The 16,038-nt window shown below is 66.4% G+C and overlaps 3 protein-coding genes across 3 annotated transcripts in view; 2 read left to right on the top strand and 1 right to left on the bottom strand.

The window, feature by feature from the left end:
- Positions 1 to 44: 44 nt before the first annotated feature.
- PFL1_04488 (uncharacterized protein) lies at positions 45 to 1,772 on the top strand (the record flags this gene model as incomplete). The annotated part of the gene is made up of 5 exons (XM_007882012.1): positions 45 to 309; positions 466 to 1,095; positions 1,218 to 1,300; positions 1,437 to 1,530; positions 1,660 to 1,772. The coding sequence occupies 5 exons, from the start codon at positions 45 to 47 to the stop codon at positions 1,770 to 1,772; spliced, it is 1,185 nt and encodes a 394-aa protein (XP_007880203.1).
- Positions 1,773 to 5,575: 3,803 nt separating this feature from the next.
- Positions 5,576 to 6,535, bottom strand: PFL1_04487 (uncharacterized protein; the record flags this gene model as incomplete). Its single annotated transcript, XM_007882011.1, has 1 exon — positions 5,576 to 6,535. One exon carries the CDS (start codon positions 6,533 to 6,535, stop codon positions 5,576 to 5,578), a length of 960 nt encoding a protein of 319 aa, XP_007880202.1.
- An 8,555-nt stretch (positions 6,536 to 15,090) lies between these two features.
- The window catches only part of PFL1_04486 (uncharacterized protein), a gene marked incomplete at both ends in the record, with an annotated part of 2,284 nt that continues 1,336 nt past the window's right edge, over positions 15,091 to 16,038 (top strand). Inside the window, 2 exons of the mRNA XM_007882010.1 lie at positions 15,091 to 15,525; positions 15,652 to 15,938. Of these exons, the coding sequence (XP_007880201.1) occupies positions 15,091 to 15,525; positions 15,652 to 15,938 (722 nt within the window). The remainder of the gene's footprint in view (positions 15,526 to 15,651; positions 15,939 to 16,038) is intronic.

Here is a 16,038-nt window from a genome sequence, read left to right as displayed (position 1 = left end):
CTGCCGCCGCCGCCGCCGCACCGCGCCGCTCGGCCGTCGCAGCGATGGCGGGCGCGTCGCGCCAGATGAGCTTCTACAACCACGACGTCGCCGGCCTCACCGACGACCAGCTCGAGCTCAAGGAGGCCGTGTCCAACTTTGTCGCCGCCGAGCTGTCGCCGGAGCGCGCCGCCCAGATCGACCGCGACAACAAGAGCCCCGAGGGCATCTGGCAGAAGCTCGGCGACATGGGCCTCCTCGGCATCACGGTGCCCGAGGAGGACGGCGGCCTCGGAAAGGGTTACCTCGACCACACCATCGTCATGGAGGGTGAGTGCGCGCTGCCCGCGCAGGCAGGCCGATAATCGCAGCACGAGAGCCAGCCGCCGCGACCAATGTCGATGCGATGCTGACCTGTGGACCACTCTTCACCCACCGCCCACCGCCCACCGCCCACCGCCCACCGCCCACCTCGCACCCCCGCAGAGCTCTCGCGCGCGTCGGGCTCCGTCGGCCTGTCGTACGGCGCGCACTCGAACCTGTGCGTCAACCAGCTGCGCCGCCACGGGACCAAGGCGCAAAAGGAAAAGTACCTGCCGGACCTCATCGCCGGTCGCAAGGTGGGCTCGCTCGCCATGTCCGAGCCCGGCGCCGGCTCCGACGTCGTCAGCATGACGACCAAGGCGGTCAAGAAGGGCGACCACTACGTCCTCAACGGCGGCAAGATGTGGATCACCAACGCGCCCATCGCCTCGACCTTCATCGTCTACGCCAAGACGGGCGAAGGCAGCAAGGGCATCACCGCCTTTATCCTGGAAAAGGGCATGAAGGGCTTCTCGCAGCTGCCCAAGCTCGACAAGGTCGGCATGCGCGGCAGCGACACGTGCGAGATCCACTTTGACAATGTCGAGGTGCCCGAGGAAAACATCCTGGGCAAGCTCAACAAGGGCGCCGCCGTCCTCATGAGCGGCCTCGACCTCGAGCGCCTCGTCCTCAGCGGCGGCCCGCTCGGCCTGATGCAGGCCGCCTTCGACTACGCCACCGAGTACGCCCACGACCGCAAGCAGTTTGGGCAGCGCATCGGAGAGTTCCAGCTGATGCAGGGCAAGATTGCCGGTGAGTGGCCGAGGGGGTCAAAGAGGCGCGCTGCGGTGTCAGTACGAGGATGTGCACGAAGACAGGAGCTGACTTGCCACGCCCTATGGACCCGCCTCGCGCCCCGCTGCTGCCTGCCACAGACATGTACACGAGACTCGGTGCCTCGCGCGCCTACGTCTACGCCGTTGGCCGGGCGTGCGACGCCGGCAAGGTCAGCCGACGTGTGAGTGTCGGTCGATGCTTCGCGTGGCCTTCCTCTGCGAGCGATCATACATGGCGGGGCCATGGCGACTGACGTGTGCCTCTTCCCCCCGAATCGCCCATCTCCGTCACCTGCCGTCCCCCGACGACGCCTCTAGGACTGCGCCGGCGCCATCCTCTACTCGTCCGACGCCTGCGTGTCGGTGACTTCCGAGGCGATGCAGACGTGCGGCGGCAACGGCTATACGAACGGTGCGTACGGCGCGACCCCCCCTTCCCTCGCTCTCGACGCGGCCCGTCGTCGTGTGCGCGCGACACCCGCTGAGCCCCATCGATCGCTTCCATCTGTCCCCGCTGCTCCTGATTGATCCCACACGACAGACTACCCCGTGGCGCGGTTCTGGAGGGACTCGCGCCTCTACATGGTCGGCGCGGGCACGCAGGAGATCCGGAGGATGCTCATCGGGCGCATGTTCAACGAGGAGCTGGCCTAGGCCGGCCGACGGCGGCGGCGGCGGCTCCCTCGCTTTCGTCTCTCTCCCATCTCGTTGGCCCGCCCCCGATTGAAGGCACATACATACAGCATACGACATACCACCAGCAGGCCAGGCCAGGCCACCTTCCGTCTCTTCTATCCGATGCGACGGTCGCTACCGGTACCGGCACCTCCTCCGGGATTGCGCCGTGCGACCGAGCGAGGCTGTGACGTGCTCCGGCAAATGTCCGTTGGCGCTGTCGTTGCAGCAGGCAGGCAGGCAGGCAGGTCGGAGTGCGATGGGGGGGCGGGCCGTCTTTGAGCTCAGCTACGGTACCGCCACAGAGTCGGACCCATGACGGCGCGCAGGTGGCGCAGATGTGCGGTCCAGGCGCTGGCTCGCGACACGCTCACTCCCGCTCAGTTGCGACGGGAAGGCTGCTGCCGCGATGCCGAGCCTAGCCTAGCCTAGCCTGATGGCGATGTCGATGGAGATGGCGACTGCGCCCACGCAGCACGCGCACGACCGACGACGCCGAGTCTGGACCGATACGTGGCACGGCGGGGGGCGGCGGGTGGCTTGACCTGGTGATTCAATGGCGAGGCACTTTAAGCACACGTCGGCTCGGTTCGGCAAGACCTGGGGCCGTACGTACCGCACCGCCCCGCCGAGCACGGTGCGGTTTCGGTACGCTCCCCAAACAGCAGGCGGCAGGCTAAGCTGGATCTGCCGCTGTCGATGGGGTTTGTTGGGGGGGCGAAGACGGCACGCGCGGTGACAGATCCAAAGGCGGACATGGCCGGCTGGGCGGGGCGACGGCATGGCAGTAGTGAGACGGCGTGGCTGATGGGACGTGCATCGCATGCATGCATGTGAACCTCAGCAGCGGCGGCGGCGGCGGCGGCGAGGCAGGGAAGAGAGAAAAAGCCGGGACGGAAGCCCAACATACAGCTGCCCGCCCGCCTCAGTGCTCGCATGCGCCGACCCACATCGCCACAGACCGCAGCTCGACCAGTCGATGCCACCATCGCATCTCGGACCGATCGCATCACCCTTCCAGGCTTAGCTTGCTTGCGTCGACCATATCATCTGCACCGATCCGGCTAGGTAAGCTACGGCACGGCACGGCTTGCTCCAGCAGATCGAGCAAACGAGATCAACCCGAGGGCGGAGACAGGCTACGGCGCCAGGGTACCGTGGGCTGCGCCGACACGTACGGCAGTTTTTCCGCTGCAGTGCTCTGCTCATCTACGTACCGTCGCTGCGCCACCCGGGACTGGATGATGACGATGCGCGATGGAGCAGAGGCAGGTGAGTGCACTGACGTTCAGGCGACTTCGCTGCGCGCTACTGTACAGTACGAAGACGCGGCGAGAGAGGCGGCGGTCGACAGCTTCATGGGTTCCAGGACCACCCCTCTCCCTCTGCTTTCCCCCACTCGAGCTCTCTATACCTGCGGCAGGAAAGACGACGATACGGGGCCCGACGGGCTGTCGCTCATCCCTGACTCCGCCCAAATGAGCTGCGTGACACGACCGCAAGCCAGACGAGGCCAGGCCAGGCCAAGCAAGACCTCTCTTCCATCTGCGCGCTCGCCGAAACTTTATGGCAGGCGGACTCGGCCCGGCGTCCGGCTTCTCGGCCCGCTCCCGCTCCGTCTTCCTGCCCGCCTGTCTGCCCGCCTGCCATTGCAGCATGGACAGGCATCAACGACCGAGGATCAGGGCAGGGCGAGGCGAGGAGAGGCGAGGCGGGAGCGCTTCATCTCTGCAAGATCCACGTCCTCGCTGCAGCATCGCGCGAACTGCTTTCATGGTTCGGTTCGGCTCGGCGCGGCGCGGCGCGGCGCACCGTCCGGGCCAGACTGGAGTCGAGGGGAGGCCATCGAGGGTATGTGGCGGTGCACAAACGTCGGGCGGGGTCGATTGTCGACTCAGCATCGCATCGCATCGCCTCGCCTCGCCTGGCCTCGTCTGACCCCCATAGCCAGACGACAGATCGAAGGGCAAGCAAGCAAGCTGGTGCGCGTGGCAACCCGCCAGCAAGCGAGGGCGCAATCGAGGCGTTTGCTTGCTTTGCTGTTGGCTCTCCGACACCGAGATCGGCCACGAGATCTCCGGCGTCGACGGGCGGGTCTCCCCTCACCGGTCCACCTACATGGTACGACATGCTTCCATCGCAGGGCTCCGCTAAAGCGACCAACGCTTGCTGTCTGCTCAAACGATTCTTATTCTCTCTCTGCCTTTGGTGGCGATGCACAAACAGCCAACTAGCCCCGAGTTCTCAAGGTGAGCCGTCGGATGGTGCCGTCGCTTGGCCGTCTGTCTCGTCTTTTGTCCATCGCCATCGCCGAAGGGGACGCTGCGCACCCTAGACGACGCTCGGCCCGCCGGCTCACTGCGCAACTTGCTGGCTAACGGTCCATGCCCTGTAGGTACTGTAGCAGGCTGCTACGATGTCCAACGGAACAGCCGCACCGACTGCAAGACGGGCCGGAACTTCGAACCTGCCTGGCCTGCACCACGAGGGATCCTTGGCTGCAGGATCCGCCCATGCCTGGCGAGGAACGCGATGTTGGGGCCTCTCTCTGACTATCTCTGGGCTGAGCCGCAGGATGGCGGAGCGAACCCAGCTCTGGGCCGCCGCGCTGCGCTGCACTGTCCTGCCTAGTACGTGTCCTTTGGGCTCCGATGGCGTTGCCCCTGACAACGCTGCGTGCCACCGACGCCCAGGCCCGGATCCAGCTAGCCCGCCACAAAAGAGGAGCGAGCAACAGGGCGGACCATGGCCGACGGGACCGCACAGGCTCGCTGTCGTCGATGGCGCTACAGACGGGGCCGGCTAGGTCTAGCGCAGAGTACGTTCGACGCACTGCCCTGCAGACAGACAGCACAGCTTGGGAAACCATCATGCGACGTACAGGCAGGCGCAGCCACCCAGCCCGTGTTTGGAGCGACGTCGACGTCGACGACGACGATCAAGCGAAGCGGAGCGGAGCGTACCCAGGATCAAGGACAATCCGACATCGAAACCGTGCTGCAGGAGCAGGAGTAAGTACAGAAGTATCGTGCGCCCACAGAGCATGTACTGTACGGCAGCCCGACGATGCATGCCGAGAAGAGATGGATGACCGGAACGGCGCTCCATTCGAGCCTCTCGCTGGACGACGTCGAAGTTCGACGTTCGACGCTCGACGAATTGGCCGACCCATGGAAGCCGCTGCCGCTGTTCGCCGTATGTACGTACCTACACACCTACGTTGGCACGGTCGCATCTCCAGCCAGCATGCCCTTCTCTTCTCTTCGCTCCGCCACCCATCCCGGCAACGCAGCCAAGACGAGACGCGGGCAGGCGGGCGGGACCCAGAGGCATGCGCGTTCGTCTTCGTGCACGCACACGCACATACATAGATTCGACGAGGTCGGCTTCGCGCGCAGGTGAGCTCCACAGCACCTACACGCCGTGCGAGGTGCAAACGCCGTCCGTCCGGAGGCCGAAGGGATCGTGGGTGGAGCCAGGTCGTCGAAGAAGGCGGAAGCAGTACATCACGCGGGCCAGCCAGCAAAGAGAGAGAGAGAGCCTTGCGGAGCTTCGTGGTTGCGGCGTCTGTCACGTCGAAAGAAGCGAAAAAAGAACGCCGCGCCGCCCCTTCCTGCCTGGCCTGGCCTGCCTTTCCTTTCTTCCAGTCCGTGCGCCAGCGCCATCTTCCTGCTCTCCCTCTCCCTCTCTCTCTCTCGCTCTGCGGTCGTCGGCACGGTTCGGGTTACGTACAGCACGCCGGGAGCCAGCACTCTTCGCTTCGGCCACTCCCTTCGCCTCTTTCAGCCTCGCTCGACTACGACGACGTCGACGACAAAGGGCCGGCAGCGTCGTATCGCCCAAGCGCGGCGAGTACGTCCTGGGAACGGCAGCGGAGCTCCGGACGGCGCTGCCCGACCTGGCAGCCCGACCCGGCCTTGCTCTCGCGATGAAGGGCCACCCCGCCCGCCTATCTCCATTGACGCCTTCTCGGGTCCCCCAACGCCCGCTGCGACGCATGACACACGCAGGCGGTACCGACTTACGTACAACGGGAAAACCGCACGGGATCGCTCCGGCTCTCTGTCGAGTCTCGACGCCAGAGAGCATGCACCTACAGTACAGTACTGTACGTCGGTCAGCGCGCGTTGGCCGGTCATGTCGGAGCAAAAGACCCTGCCTGCTGCGGAGGCGGACTCTTCCTGAATGCTGCCTGGCACCCCTCGCGCGGCGGCGCGGGTGGCGTTACCGGACGTACGGTGCTCTGTCGGAACGACGAGGCTGCGTCGTTCTCGAACCATGCTTGCACACACGCACGCACGCACGCACGCACGCACGCACAAACACCTCACGGAGGAACGCGGGCTCGTCGGGCGCCAGCGTGATGCGAGCAGAGTCATCCGGCGCGGGCCCGGCCGGCAAGCAGGCAGCCGGCCAAACCCAGCATCATCGAAGACCTTGCGTAGCGGTACCTCTGGCCGGCAAGCTGCGGAACCTGGCTCGTGTGGCGGCACGACGAAGGGCGAGCCGCTGCGCAAGGGCGACAGATCAATGGGCCCGCCATGCAGCTGCGATGCCGCCCGCACGCCGGTGACACACAAGCCTGCCTGCTTGCTTCTGATCGGCCTCCATCCGCCCCTCCCTGGCGTCGCGACTTGAGAGCGAGGACAGGCGACAAGGGACAATGGACAGCGAGCCGCGACGAGGACGAGAACGTCCTCGACGACCCGGCGAGCGAGCTGGGACGTTGGCTGGCCGGCCATCCCGAGACTGCATTAGCAGCAGCGGCAGCTTGACCGATCCGCGATCCTGCCAGATTGTCGGCCGCGCGCATACAGTGAGCACAGTGAGTAAGCCGACGCCAGTACGTACGTACGTACGTACGTACGTACGTTCCTCCGTCCCTACATACATACAGCGGGTGGCAGTGCGGCAGGGGGATCCCTTGCTGCGGCTTCGCGGATCTTGTCGGTGGGTATGCGGCGGGTTGCTCGTACCGCGGCCTCGACGGGTCAACGGACCACATAGGCTAGGCTGTTCCGGACACTGACGGCATCCCGAGACGGTCGGCGTGCTCCTCCCTGCCGTTGCCGTGCTGCGCCGACGGCCTTGTCCGAAAGGAGAGATGCCGGCCGGCAGTCGAGTCGAGGACCAGTGCAACGGCTTGCTCGTCGTGCGTCGATGGGGTCGATGGGGATGGTGGCAGGATCCACGCGTGGTGGTGGGCGGATCGCACAGCAGCTCGACTTGCCGGTCCCGCCGACCGCCGACCGCCGATACCGGCAGCCATCAGCGCACCAGTCGGATCCGCCGATCTTGGATGTTGGCGGGGGCTGTCCGATGATGGCTCGGAGGCCACCTGAACCTATGACAGAAGGCGGGTCCCGCCGACACCACCCTCGAGCAAGTTGCGGACCTCCTCCCTGTCGCCATCCTTGCACCTCGTCGGTTCCCGAGCGGGTTTCAATCTCAGCGTTGGGTGACGGGTTCGCTTGACTGCACGTCGAGCTTGGCAGGTCACCGAAGTGGCCGCCACTTCACACGCTACCAGAGGTATCTACTTTGGCCGCCCAGATCCCACCTACCTAGCCTCTTGCTTCGGAGCCCGAGGTGTCGGCAGCCGCAGGCGCTTCTGGACCAGCGGCGACGCGGACTTAGGGGAGGCGGTGGCGACGAGATGGTCTTCGGCCGCGCACATGTGCATACGGCAGCATGGAAGTGCATCCGACGGCGGACGATGATCTTCGACGCGCAGAGATGGTACAGGCAGGCCCAGGTCCAGACCACCTGCGGCCAACCACCAGATCGTGTCGTGGCCGCTCGCTACCGCCAAGGCGTCTCCTCCGACACTCGGGGACTCCTCGCAAGGGGCCACCCATCCATTCGGCCCCACTGATGCCACCATGGGGTCGGACGGCGTCCAAGGAGCCCCTTGGCGACCCCCACAGGTGCACGGCACCGCGCGCGATTCGCCGCACGCCGCCCGGCCGGCCTTGCCTGGCAGTACGACCCTCGCTTGCCACCATTCCCCACGCTACGGGGGACGTGATGATCAATCGAACCGGAGTGGTGTTTCATTGCGCCACCGGATCCAGCCTCAACTTGGCCGCCCCGACAGATGAGTACTACTGTACTCTGTATGCAGTACCGTACCGACCGGTACCTCGGTAGGGTGGCCGCCCGTCCCTGGCCTGCCGGTCCCCGCGCCAAGTCTGGCTCTATCTGCAACGCCCAAACAAAACCCGCCTTGGTTAGTCGGCAGGTAGGCGGACTACGACGAGGCTGGGTTCGTTCGAGGAGCGCCTGCGCATGGAACCCGCCTGTCGTTCGCCCGTAGTGGGCTTCGACGCAAACAGAAGGCAACGCCCGATGGATCGACGGCCGTACCTGCTCCTGCACGCCACCGCATCCCTGGTGGTGGTCTGAACCAGGCAAGCGGGGCCACGGCCTGACTAGTACTTACTGTACTGAATCCGGGTTGGGCTGCTCACTTGACCTCGCTGATACCCTGCCTGCACCTGACGCTCGCTCGCGATCCGCCACCGACAGGCCTAGCACGCTCTAGCAACCTCGAGCGCGCGAGAGAGAAAGGCAGGCAGGCAGGCAGGCAGGCAGGCGAAGATCAGCTGCCGGCTCGGCACTCGTGATGGTCGGCGCACCCTCGCCCCGCTCGTCATCAGCATCGACCTCGACCTCGACCTCGCCCTCGCCCTCGCCCTCGCCCTTTGCGCGACCGGCGAGACGAGATTTTCATCCCCGCCTGCGTCACGCCGGCTCGTCACGGCCGCCCTGGCCTGGCCAGGCCCAGCCCAGCCCAGCCCGCCATTTGGCATGTGGATCGATTGAATCCACTACTATATCGCAAACTCTACCTCGCCCCCGACGACCACCTGCCCTGACGCCCTTGGTCACCTGCGCCTCCGCCTCCGCCTGTCGTGCCGGCCCACCTGGTTGGCTGCTCGTCTCTGCCGTCGTATCGGTAGATTGTCGGCGAAATCGAGTGGCGGTCCGGCTTCTCTCGACGGAAAGAGGTGGCCGCTTCCGACGCTCCCGGACCGACCTCCGTGGCGGCTTCCAGCACGCTCTACTCTTTGGCCTGCACTCGTCAGACTACCTTGTTCTATTTCCTCTCCGCCGCCGCCGCCGCCGCCGCCGCCGCCGCCAGCGCGTCCGATCTGGCATGGTCGCGGACCGTTCTTGCTCAGCCTCGCCGGGCAAGCCGACACTTGCCTCTTGGTGCGGTTCGGCACTTGCTTTGGACGGTGCGTGCGAGGCGTGGCCAAGGTGCCCCCTCTACGGCATGCTACGCGCCAGCTGCTTCTCCGAGATGGATCAGACCAGACGTACACTTTGCCAACCATGACTGACGGCGGTCTCGTCAGCGGGCGCACCTCTGCTGCGCAGCGCCGTCAAGGCTGCGTGTCCTCACCAAGACGTCTTGGACGATGCCGGCACGACTCAAGAGACCACCGGCCAAGGCCGCGGACATCCAACATCTATAGCGCCGAGGCACTCGATAGCGGCGGCGGCGGCGGCTGATGGGTCTGAGGCGGGTAAAAAGCCTTCAGCGCTATCGCGGACGTGCAGACCATATTGGCCGGTGCCGGCACGTACATACAGTAACGTACAGAGTGTGAGTGGCGGGAACCGGTACCGGTACCTGGCAGAGTCATGGGCGGCAGCCGCCACCTGACTGACCGTAGCAGGGGCCGGCCCTGGGCTGAATCGAGCCGCCTCGCTCGGGATGTTTGCGCGTTTAGGTTTGGAGTGGCTCATCTGGCTCATCATCATCATCAGCAGCAGCAGCAGCAGCAAGCAAGCAAGCAAGATATAGAGGAGTCTTGGGTGTCTCAGCCGCGGCCTCGTGCCGAAACCCCCCCGGCAAGGCCAGGCCAGGTCAGGCCATGCCGAGCCTCCCCTGCCATTCCGCGCCACGCCGTCCCACGCTAGGACGCCATACGAACAATTCCGGTGGCGAATATTGCTCCTCTATCGGTTGATTGGGCGGAGTCTTCTTCCTCCCTCCCTCCTCTCTCCTCCTCCTCCTCTCTCTCTCTCTCTCGGTGTCGGTACGGCAGCGACCTGTCCACGCTAAGCACCACTCTGCTCCCTCAGCCGCCCATCTGGAGCCTTAACCAGCGGAAAGCGTGGGTGTAGATCCGCTTGATTGATCGTCGACGACTCCGCGGAGTGCTCGGGGGTGGCCCAGAACGCCGGTAGCGACCTCTTGGACCCGCCTGTCATGGCGCCGGCTCGAGGTGTCAGTACTTACCTACCTCGCCGTCGGTGCCGGCTCTCGAAGCACGTTGCTGCACCACTACTCTACCTCTTCCTGTCCCCTAGCTCGCCTCCGCCTCCGGCTCAGCCGCCGCCCCTGCCGCCACCCCCGCTATCCCTCTTGCCCGACCGCCCCTCCTCCCCGCCCGCGGAGCTTTTTGCGAGGTACACGGGCGCGAGGAGACGTCCAATCTCTCTCTCGTCAATCTGATTGCGATAGCGTGTAGGCACAGTAGGGGTTTGATCGCCCCGGATCTCACGCTATCGACATACAGTGCCACAAAGCCGGTCGACAGGACCCGGTACGCGGTAGCCGCAGGCGAGCAGCGACGGACGCGTCGACTTCCGACGAGCCACGCACGACGCCGCCTTTCCGCGGAGCCAACAAGTCAAGAGATGGCGGCTCCGCATGGACGACGACGACGTTAAGTGGTGCGCCGGATGCAGGGGGACAAGACGATATCTTCTCGCTGGAGCCGCGAGCTGAAGCGAGCCGACGTGAGGTGGCATCGACCACCGAGTCGATATCGCCTTTCACGACGACGCGCGCGCTCCAAGCCTGGTGGAGCGTATCGCGAGCGAGCTAGGCAGCAGCGAGGAGCGACTACAAGCGACCTTGGTCGCGTAACGACACCTCGTCGAGCCAGACCAGGCCAGGCCAGGACAGGACAGGACGGGATGTCGCCACTCTGCTTGCTGCCGCCGGTGCTGCGGCTGCTGCTGCGCGCGACCTGACGGCGACGACGGCGCGCTACCACACTCGCTCAATCCGGCCCATCGCATGTACGTACGTGTCGTACGTCTTGCCTGCCTCGCCATGGCCTCGCATCTCGCATCGACTCGACCCGGCTTCGTTCTTGCTATCCGAGCTGCTGCTGGGTGGCCGCTCTTTTGTCCTGAGATCCGCAGGCATTCAGAGTGCCGTGCTCTGGCCGCGACGCGCGGAGGAGGCCTGGCCTGGCCTGGCCTCTGGCAGGCAGCGGCGTGGCGGCAAAATCGAGAGGCCGGCCCACAAACGAGCGTAGTCGGCCGCAGGCCAGCGGGCCAGCAGCAGGGCTTCGGCGCGGGCGCACTTGTCCGACGCCAAAACGCCTCATCCGGGCGCTAGGCGAGCTGGCCGGGCAGGCAGGCAGGCTGCCAGCAGGCGGCGCGCTGGCATGTCGGCGGTTGCAGCCAAACGCGCCCAATTTGCTTGCGCCCAAGTTCGAGCCAGGCGGGCAGGCAGCCAGGCAGCCAGGCAGCTGGACAGGCTAGGGCACCACGCCTGCCTCGCAGGCCCGCACCGTCGGGCAGCCGCCGCTGCTGGCTGGCTTGCTCTGCCCGCTCGAGGCGACGTGACCTCTCGCCACCACCGCCGTGGGTCGGGCTCCGGCTCGCCCGTCTGGCCCCGGCCGACGCAAGCTTGCTTCTCTCTCTATCTCTTTGTGCCGTCGTCGTGCTCGTTCGTCGATGCTCCGTCGCACGTCTTCTGTCTGTCGGTCGTCCTGGACCCGCACTCAGCTTGCGGCATCCGCCTGCCAGCTGGAAGGAAACCTGGGCGGCTTGGCCCGGCCTCTTTCTAGATCCATGCCGGTCGCCTCCCGCCTCCCGCCTCCTGCCTCGCTGGAGCGGTACGGCAGAAAGGCGAGACGACGAGCAAGCCAGCTGCAAGCAAGCAAGCAAACGACGACGGCGAAGGTGCGCGGTGCCGATGGCCTGACCTAGAGAGCTTGACCCGGCCCCGCCACCTTTTCCTCGTTGCAAGGCCAGCCTGCCTGCAGGGAGAGCCTCGGCGAGGCATCGCCGCCGTCGTCGTCGAGCAGAGAGCGGGTGGAGCCAAGCACGCAGATGGCTCCGCTCGGAGATCGGATCGGCGAGCAGCCGGCAGGCATCAGCAGCAGCAGACAGGGGCGGGCGCGCGCGGGGCCAGCAGCATGGCCTGGCCTGCCTGCCTGGCAGCGCAGATGGAAAATCCAAACAGGCGGACGCAGGCAGGCAGGCAGGCAGGCAGGCAGGGCCCACCCACGTACGCATGCCACCCGACTGCCTGCCTGCTGCTGGCCATCCTGGCGCAGGCCGGAGATCCCCTCGCTCCATCTGATCTGCTCCTCGGCCCCTTGCCTGCCTCGACCGACAGCCCGTGCGTCGTTTGCTGGTCATCTCGGAGCTGCTCTGCTGCCCTCCTTCGCTTGCCAGGCTGGCTGGCGAGGTCTCGGCGAAGGTGCATCTGCGTACAGGAGGCCGGCGGCGGCGGCAGCAGCAGCAGCAGCAGGGAGACAGCAGCAGAAGGCGGCCAGCCAGCCAGCACGTTCGACGGCGGCGAAGCGACGACGACGACGACGACGACGACGGCGACGTCGACCTCTAGCCTGCCTGAACCCAGGAAGAAGGCGTCCGACGAGGCTGCACCATAGCACGCCGTCGAGGGCAGGCCAGAGGCGCACCCGGGAGGAAGGGGCGAGGCTGAGCTGGCCGGTCCAAGCCGGTGGAGCGGCAAATTGGAGCGCACCAGGCCACCCTAGCCTGGCCTGGGCTGGCCTGGCTGTCCGCTTGTCTGCTGTCTCCTAGCCTGCCCCTGCTCGCTAGCCAGCAGGCCTGGCCCAGATTCTTTCGTCTCGTCGTCGCGACCCCCCCAGCTTCCTGACACACACCACCATCTCGCCCTCGCCCTCGCCCTCGCTCCTGCCTTCGCCCTGGTCCCTCTCGGCCCAGTCCCGACGACTTCCCGCTCGCCCGCCCGGCCTCGCCCGCCCGCCCTGGTCTGGCCTGACCCGCCACTTTCTTGGCCTTCATCGACCCTGCATGACAGCCCGTATTCTCCAATCTCGGTCACAATAGAGCCCCAAGTCAGCAAGCGGCCTGCAGCAGCGATCAACCAAACCACCTGTCTGCTGCTGCTGCTGCTGCCTGTCTCGGTCCGTCCGTCGGCCAGCGACCCTAGCCTTGCCTAGCCTAGCCCATCCTGCTACGGTAGCTCACCTGCCCTGCCCTGTGGCCGGGCCTCGTCTCGCGTACCTACACGCTCCGTAGTCGGCCAGCACGCAACACAGCGGGCAGCTACAGCTAGCAGCAGGCAGGGCAGGGCAGAGCGCCTCGTCGCCACCTCGCTACCCTTCCGCCATCCTCGCCAGCAGCGGTCAAGGCACAGCGCAGCGTAGACGGAACCCTCCGCGCCTCCCTGGCTGCCTTCTGCCGGCCTGTCTGCTTTTGCTGCAGAACAATCGCGGCCGGCCTTCGACGCCCAGCTCCTCGTCGCCCACCTCGCCCTCTTCTACATAGCCGGCGCTGGCTTCGTCGGCCCGCTCCGTCCTCCCCCCTTCCCTCACCCTCGTCTCCTCCTCCCATCATCACGCCGCGCCCCGTCCCTTGCCTACTTCACCCACCTCGTCAACCATTCCCGGTCGACCTAGCCTCGTATCGGCTTCGCCCTCCGCCCTCCGCCCTCCGCCGGCCACCGTCCACTCTCACCTCATCTCACTTCATTACCGCCCGCCCGAGGCCGCCTCGTAACGAGATCCCGTCAGGTCAGCAGCTGTCATCGCCCGACTTCGACGGCGCCAGCCACACATACAGTAGTCTATAGTCGCAGCCAGCCTCTCGCCCTTGCTCGCTATCGTCGTCGTCCGCTTTCAGCTTTCAACATCCACACCTCGACCGGCTGATCCGCCCGCCAGCCCGCTCGAACGCTCGATTGCCCGCCCGCGCGCCCAAACAAAGCGCCGAGCGCAACACTGGTCTCGCTTGCTTGCTTGTCCTGCCCGCCTTTGGCCGTGGACGCTCCCGGAGCAACTCGATCGAACGCCACTCCAGCACTGCTGCCCGCATCTCGGGACGACAGCCGACGACGCGCACGCACGCACGCACTGCTCCCTCTGCCGCGCTCGACTTCATCTCGGCCCTCTCCGGCGACGCCCACCGACTCGAAATCGCCCTCGCCCTCCTCTAACCGTCCGGAGGCAGGTCAGCAGCACGCACGCCTGCTCAGACTACCCGCCGCCGTTTGCATCCTCGAGGCCGGCCAGCATCGGTCCGTGCCACGTCATAGACACGTCCACGTCGTCGCACACCCCACCCACCCTGTGCAGGCCGTCTCGTTTCGCCGAGGCACAACTTGCAACCAACCCTCTTTCTACCGCAGCCCCGGCAGCCTATCGCTTCCTCTGCCTCTGCGCTCCGGCCACCGCCACCGTCTCCTGTCGTCCACCTCGTCCCTCGTGCTCTTGATCCAGCACCGAGGTTGGCCCGCCGCCGCTGCGTACACCGGTCATCAAGCTCGTTGCGTTTCGCCTCGGCCTGCACGTCAGACCGACAGGTCCCCACTGCGAGCTATCCGCCGGCGTCGACGCCAAGCAAGGCACTCGACCCGCCCGCTCGCTGGACGGCGCTCAGGCCCGATTCGCCTACTTTAGGACTCGCCCGTCATCACCGCCCTAGACGGCGCCCGCGGTCCCCCTTCAGCCCTCCTGCACCCATCTTGCCCTTAGAGCCACCCAGTGGCCCTCGCCCTGATCCCTCCCCCACGACGAGGTCGCCCCTTGGCTCGGATCACAAGAGGCACGAGTGCACTCCCACCCGCATCTGCGTGCGTGCCCGTCGATCGGTCCGACCGATCCCGTCACCGTGCCGACTTGCCATTGCTGCGCCCGCCCATCGCCGCCGCCGACGCCGCCGACGCCGCCGCCGCCATACAGCACCTCTATAAAGCGATCCCTCCCTGGTCTTGAGCATCTTCCTGCGCCTTTCGGACCCTCCCGCTGCCCAGCCCGCTCAACGCCCCGCCAGCCTCTCCGACGCCCCCTGCACCACCTCTGTCGCCAAGACCGCAGTGTCCGCCGAGTTCCCGTCGACGACATCCATCTCGAGGCAACCGGCCTTTGCCCACCTTCCTCAAGCAGCTCTGGTGGGTCGACGCCGGCGGTCCCGCGCTCCCATTCCCGATGAGTCCTCTCTTGACTGACACGGCCTTTCCCATCCCATCCCATTCACACGTCGCTGCCTCGACACGGACGCGATAGCACGGTCGACTCCGCCCGGCCTCGACTCGACGATCGAACCGACTGCGATGACCACGCTGCTACAGACGCCTCGCACCGCCCACTTCCCAGGAATGTCTCAAGACCTTGACCATTCCTACAACGACCCGTCGCGGGCGACGTCTGCGTCGTTTCAACAGCAACAGCCAAAGGACGTCGGCGACTCGGTCTACGGCGCGCACTACGGCGAGCCCGCATCGCTGGCGGGCAGGCCCACCGAGGCCATGTTCCGCTTCATGGCGCAGGACCACGTGGCGCCCATGGAGACCAACTCGTGCCCGCCCGACGGCCCCACCTATCCCGCCGCCGATTTCGACGGCGACCTCACCTCGTCGTCGGCCACGATGCTCGGCTACCCCCATCCGGCGTCTTCGAACGGGCTCCGGAGCGATCTTGCCGACTCGACCCTCAGCTTCCCGGAGTTGCCGGCGTCGCTCCTCGACGAGGCGCCCGAGTACGAATATGTGAGTGGCCGGCATGCCCGAGGCGCCTCCGTCCGCCTGTGCTCCACAACGTCTTCTGGAACCGGTGGCTGACGCCTCCGCCGTCCCGATCCGTCGCGCGCTTCTGCCCTGCCTCACTCCCTCCAGTCCACGCACACTCGCGTCAACGTGTTCGATGCGCCGCAGGTGTTCGGCGACGGCTTCGCAGAGACTGCGCTCGGGCTGGGCCCGGACGGCACGCCGCTGCTTGGCGGCAATGCCAACGACCTCGCCCTCTGGTCGTCGTCGACCGACCAGAGCAACGAGCAGGCGTTCCAGACCGACTACCTCTACCAAGCCACCGCCTTTGACCAGCCCGACGAGCACGGCTCCCTGCGCGCAGCGGGTCACCCGGACACGCAGATCGACGGCACCTTGCCTGGCGCCGCGGATCGGTCGGCCGAGGCGCAGCGCCGCCCGCCACCACCCTACGCCGGTCCGCAATCGACGCCTGGCGGAGAGCGGCCGATCAGCGAAGCCCATCCGGCGCCTGGG

Source organism: Pseudozyma flocculosa (assembly GCF_000417875.1).
Source record: "Pseudozyma flocculosa PF-1 unplaced genomic scaffold scaffold00014, whole genome shotgun sequence".
NCBI classification, from domain to species: domain Eukaryota; kingdom Fungi; phylum Basidiomycota; class Ustilaginomycetes; order Ustilaginales; family Ustilaginaceae; genus Pseudozyma; species Pseudozyma flocculosa.
Note: the sequence above shows the minus strand (reverse complement) of the source record. Positions and strands in the feature narration are given on the sequence as shown.